This window comes from Orycteropus afer, unplaced genomic scaffold (assembly GCF_000298275.1).
Source record: "Orycteropus afer afer isolate SDZICR_OR568_19922 unplaced genomic scaffold, OryAfe1.0 scaffold00068, whole genome shotgun sequence".
NCBI classification, from domain to species: Eukaryota; Metazoa; Chordata; class Mammalia; order Tubulidentata; family Orycteropodidae; genus Orycteropus; species Orycteropus afer.
Genome location: NW_006921655.1, coordinates 9,923,857 through 9,930,031, shown reverse-complemented (window position 1 = coordinate 9,930,031; position 6,175 = coordinate 9,923,857). Strand labels below are relative to the sequence as shown.

The window sequence follows — 6,175 nt, the reverse complement described above, 5'->3', positions numbered from 1 at the left end:
GATTGCCCAACCTTCCTTCCGAGGAGTGGCTGGTGGGTTTGAACCGCCAGCCTTCTGGTTAGCAGGCAAGTGTCTTAGCCACTATGCTACCAGATACTGCCTCGGAAATCCAAGGAGGGGTCGCTATGAGTCGGGGCCGACTCGATGGCACATAACAACAAACAACATTTAAATATAAACACATCACTAAAACAAAACAAAAATTCTCCAAAATCATAATACTAAGAGGTATACAAATTATTTTTTTAATTTTCTTTTCCAAGTACTTATTTTTCAGAATTTAGTTTTTGTTTCCAAGTATCTAGAAAGTACCACATAACCTGGCATTTAATAGATTTAAAATAAAATGCTTTATATTCAATTATTGTATTTTTTCACATTTTTTTTCCACAATGAAATTCTTGATTAGGTGGTGGAATTATTAAAATCCTGTTCAAGATCTCCTTACTTTGACCACCCAAACATCAACAACTTTTCAATCATTTCCACCTTGGCTTCTCATTTACTCATTTGTACAAATAATTTTATGCCTCAAAAGTGTGATATAGCCAAACAGTAAGCTTGTTTTCCCAAATTGGTGAAACAGAGATATTACATGAAACCTACTTCTAATAATCTGTCACACTGGCACTACTGATTCATTTAGGAAAGGAACTGGTCCCTTCCTCCCTCTACATCTCTCACTCTAAAACAGTGGTGCAAGGGGTAGAGTTCGCCTCATTCCCACGTGATACTAGTTTAAACTACAGTAAACTGGCAGTGTCTGGAGACATTTTTGATTGTCACAACTGGGAGGATGCTATGGCATCTAGTGGGTTGTTGTTATGTGCCCTCCAGTCGGACCGACTCACAGCGACCCCTCCTTGGGTTTCCGAGGCGGTATCACTAGGAAAGTAGATTTCCCAGCCTTCCTTCCAAGGAGTGACTGGCGAGTTTGAACCACCAGCCTTCTAGTTAGCAGTCAAGTGCCTTAGGCACTACGCTACCAGAGCTCCTATCTAGTGGGTTGTTGTTGTTGTTGTTTGCGGTCGAGTCGGCCGACTCATAGCGACCCCTCCTTGGGTTTCCGAGGCGGAATCACTACGGAAGTAGGATTGCCCAACCTTCCCTCCCAGGAGTGTTGTTGTTGTTGTTGTTGTTGTTATGTGCCGTCGAGTCGGCCCCGACTCATAGCGACCCCTCCTTGGGTTTCCGAGGCAGTTATCACTACAGAAGTAGGATTGCCCAACCTTCCTTCCGAGGAGTGGCTGGTGGGTTTGAACCGCCAGCCGTCTGGTTAGCAGGCAAGTGTCTTAGCCACTATGCTACCCAGGAGTGTAGGAGCCAAGAAATGCTGTTAATCATCCTACAATGCATAACAAAGAACAGGACCGCTTCCCTACCCTCTTCAATACAATAGCTAATTATCCAGACCAAAACGTCAAAAGTGCTGAGATTGAGAAGCCTGCTCTAACTCTGCAACCTTCTCCCAGTGACCAAAAATTCCTGAAAAGAATCAGGAGTGTCATTCTTTACTCAGCAGTTGACCATTTGGACGGAATTACCCCTCTAAATTGACTTAACCACATTCTTTTTTTGATCCACAATGAGTGAACATTTTAGCAAAACCTGGCAATAGGTGATAGTACGAGGTATACCTTTTTTAATATAAATCCCTTTCCTCCGGACTTACCCTTACTTCCGTGCCTGCTGTTTCCTGTCTCCTGCGGTTGCACTGCCCACGGCCACCCTTAATCTTAATGCCATAGACAGCCCGAAGATGCTGCAGCAAGGCCAACCTTATCAGCCTCTGATCCCACATCCCGGACACTTCTCCCACTCTCTGAGACAGGATCCAGATCTTGATCCTCGTACACCACCAAGTCTTCCAATTTCCAAATACCCTCAGGTTTGCTCTCTGCTTCGCTGCCTTCAGGCCACTTCCGGATCTCCTCAGGCCTCCGGCCCCGGCCACTTCAACGGCTCTTTCCTTGATCTTCTATCCACTTACACAGACTCTCTTTTCTTGGTTCTACGATCCAGCCACACCTTACCCTTCCTTCACTTACACTGACCTTCTTTCTGGTCACCTGATCCTTTCAGCCACTTACACATGCACAGACTTCCCTTTCTGATTTTCTCAGTTTCCGTACCAATGCCTGTTGCCAGCTTCTCGCCACTTCCGGCGACTTCCAAAAGCCCTTTTGTATCCTAATCCTTACTTTGCCTTCTTCGGTTCTATCCTAACAGTAAAGAAGACCCTCCTACTCTCGTAGGCTCAGCTAGGAGTTCGCCTTTCCGTCCCCCCACCCCCACCCCCACCCCGCCTAGCCCAGCCTCCGGACCAGCCGCAGCTCAGGGGCCTCTTCCAGTCCCGGTCCCTGCCCGGGCTGGGCGCCGCCGTCACCCCGTTTCACAGGCTGCTCCCCCCTTCCTCTGTCAGCTTGTCTCCAATCCCTGGGCTGTACATCCTGGTGCGCTCACAGAAGCCAAGAACCTCTCCTCATGCCTCCGCCTCCACCGCCTCTGCACACACCCGGAGCCACCTCACCGCGCCCGTCGCACCACAGTTCCAAACTAGGCTCAAAAGACAGCGCCAAGCTGCGCTCCGCACTCTGATTGGCCCGCTACTCTTTTCAAAATCAGGACCTCAGAAGGTGGCCAAAAGCTGCCTGTTTAGGAAATGCGGACAAAGGCGGGCAAGTGAGTGTGGCCGGCAAACCTAAGAAATGTGAAAAGAAAGATGAGTTTCATTTGCTCTTCCACAACCATATTTTTGGAGGAGATATTGTTTAAAGTGCATCTGAATATTGTAGATCTGCGCCTCAGATAATATATTTGGGCAAATATAAAAGACATCATTTTTCTGATCTTCCCTGAATCTGAAGGCCCTCTTACAGAGAAACTCTGAGACCCGAGGTGAGACTGAGTTAGGATTCACGAACTCTGAAATCGGTAACCGTAACCCTAGGGCCTTGATGGAAACTTCGGCTGTGATAACTGGTCCATATTTGGGGGACTGATGGTGACAGTTAAATCTTGAATACCCGTTACAGAGAGCAGGGCGCGGGAGGAATCTAAAGCCTGAGGGAAGCTGCCGCTAGAGAAGGTTCGTCCAGTAGGAATCCGAGTTAGGAGAGCATCGCAAAGCCTGGCTCCGGGCCTAGAGATGGCTGCAAGCTTCGTTATCTTGACTGGTTTGGACTGCATTGTGCCCACTTTGTGCCTCTGGGCTGCTTTTCTAGTCTCAAACGTCAGCGATCCTATTAGGTGTTTTTTTTTTTTGTTTTCTGGGGTGTGTATACAACAATATTCATTAGGGCGAGAGACTTGGATTTATTTAAACAGTATGTATTTACTACCACTCTAAAACAAACCAAACCCATTGCTACTGAGTCGATTTCGACTCCAGGGAACCTGTAGGACACAGTAGAACTTCCCTATAGGGCTTCCAAAGCTATAAATCTTTCCAGAAGCAGACTGCCACATCTTTCATCTACAGAGTGATTGCTGACCTTTCGGTTTGCAGTTCATTGCTTTAACCACTGTGCCACCAGAACTCATACTATCACTGTCCCCTTGTAAATTTGATAGGAGCAGCGACAGAATTTTATCTTCCTTGTCCACTGTCGTGGGAGCTCTGGTAGCATAGTGCCTAAGGCATTTGACTGCTAACCAGACGGCTGGCCGTTCAAACCCACCAGCCACTCCTCGGAAGAAAGGTTGGGCAATCTACTTCAGTAGTGATGCTGCCTCGGAAACCCAAGGAGGGGTCGCTATGAGTTGGTTCGACTCCATGGCAATGGTTGCCTTGCTTTTGTTGCTTGTCCACTGTTGTATCTCCTTCGCCTATAATGAATATTTGCTGAATGAATACATTTAAGTCGGGATTGTTTTCTTAGAATCATTTTGCCCCTTTTGGGGAACAAGTCCTTAGATGTGTACTCTCCCAATTCTAAAGAAAATTATCTGACTGAAGATATGAAAACAAAATGGAAGTTAAGCATGTTGCTTTGTTTAGCCATTATCTAGTCCATGTTGTTGTTATGTGCCATTGAGTCGGACTGGATTCATAGTGACCCCTCCTTGGGTTTCCAAGACAGTATCACTACAGAAGTAGATTGCCCAACCTTCCTTCCGAGGAGTGGCTGGTGGGTTTGAACCACCAGCCTTCTGGTTAGCAGTCAAGTGCCTTAGGCACTACACCACCAGAGCTCTTCTTCAGAGCTCCTGTTATGTAATAATGAGGAGCTCTGGTGGCATAGTGCCTAAGTGCCTAGTGCCTAAGGCAGTTTTAAAGGTCTTTAAAGGTTTAAAGGTAATCTTTTGAAAGTCAAAGGTTTGAACCCACCAACCACTCTGCTGGAGCAAGATGTGGCAATATGTTTCCCTAAAGATTTATAGCCTTAGAAACCCTACAGGGGTCGCTAATCCTCTTTAACATGAGTCTGAGTAGACTTGATGGCCAAAAACAAAAACTCACGGCTATCGAGTTAATTCCAACTCACAGCGAACCTCTTTGGGTTTCTGAGGCGGTAAATCTTGGAAGTAGATTGCCCAGTCTTCCTTCTGCAGAGTGGTTGGTGGGTTTGAACTACCAACCTTGTGGTTAGCAGTCAAATGCCTTAGACACTATGCTACCTGAGCTCCTTAGACTTGATGGCAGTAGGTTTTAATCCTGGCCCATTAACCACAGGCAGAGGTTAGGGTTTATCATAAAATATAGGATAATTACATGAAATCACAAAATGGAGGACAATCATTCAATACTGGGAAACAGCCAAGTTGACGTGTGTTTGGGGAACATAATTCAATGCATGACATAAATTTTCACCTATAGCACAATATAATACTTCAAAAAGAGAAAACCCTATGGCAGCTCAGTCAATTGGCATATTTATGTTCTGTATCCTACTTAGGTAAGTAGCATCTGGTATCTTAAAAGCTTGTAAGCACCCATCTAAGATACTATTGGTCTCCAGTATTCCAGAGCAAAAGAGAATGGAAACAAAGACTCAAAGAACAAACTAGTCTACAGATCTAGTAGCTTGCATGAACTACAGCCTCTACCTTAAGACCAGAAGAACCAGACAGTGCGTGGCTACCACTACCAAGTGTTCTGATAATGGATACAACCTAATAGAATGGGAGAAAAATGTAGAACAAAACTCAAGTTCTTAAAAAATCCAGACTTCTGGACTGATGTAAACCAGAGGAAGCCCTGAGATTATCACCCTGAGATAGCCTTTAAATTTTGAGATACTCCTAGAGATCACTATTCACATAAATAATAGATTAGCTTATTAAAAAAAAAAAAAAAACAACAACAACAAAAAAAAAACTAGTATCACTATGCTGTGCTGTACTGTGCTCTTTTGAAAAATTATCTATGTGAAATCAGTCAACATTTACTTTAAATTAAAGATGAGAATGTAAGGGGGGTGGGCAGGGAAACTATATTAATGGAAACGGAACAACCAGAATGGAAATAATGAAAATGACTCTGGTAGCATAGTGCCTAAGGCATTTGACTGCTAACCAGAAGGCTGGTGGTTCAAACCCACCAGCCACTCCTCGGAAGGAAGATGAGGCAATCTACTTCCATAGTGATACTGCCTCAGAAAACAAAGGAGGGGTTGCTATGAGTCGGGTCTGACTCGAGGGCGTAACAACAACAACATACTGAAAAAGGTAACCAATGTCACTGAACAATTTATATAGAGATTGTTGAACAGGAACCTAATTTGCTGTGTAAACTTTCACTGAAAATACAAAACAAAAATAAGTCCTGTGATTTCTACTGTGTCACATGGAGTTGCTATGAATCTGAATTGACAGCATACTACAACAACAAGGACTCTTAGACACAGTTATCTAGTCACTGGGCCAGTGTCTGTCCATCAGGTATTAAGAAGAGAACTTTTACCTAGTAATAAAACAACTTACCTTTTTACACAATTCCCAATTTACAAAATTACCACCTGTATGAAATCACTGGAGAATTTCCTGAGTTTTAAAGTGAGTAAAATCCACTACTAGGAAGAAAGAAAAAACACAATTGTAGGATTTTTGTCTGACCAAAATAAATTGAGGGTTGTTGTTATGTGCCGTTGAGTCAGCCCTGACTCATAGTGACCCCTCCTTGGGTTTCCAAGGCAGTATCACTACAGAAGTAGGATTGCCCAACCTTCCTTCC

The 6,175-nt window shown here is 44.4% G+C and overlaps 1 protein-coding gene across 1 annotated transcript in view; it reads right to left on the bottom strand.

The window, feature by feature from the left end:
- The window catches only part of LOC103196702 (rho GTPase-activating protein 11A), a 121,481-nt gene extending 119,680 nt beyond the window's left edge, over positions 1-1,801 (bottom strand). The window contains exon 1 of the mRNA XM_042780898.1: positions 1,673-1,801. Coding sequence (XP_042636832.1) covers positions 1,673-1,801 — 129 coding nt within the window. The remainder of the gene's footprint in view (positions 1-1,672) is intronic.
- Between the last annotated feature and the right edge of the window lie 4,374 nt (positions 1,802-6,175).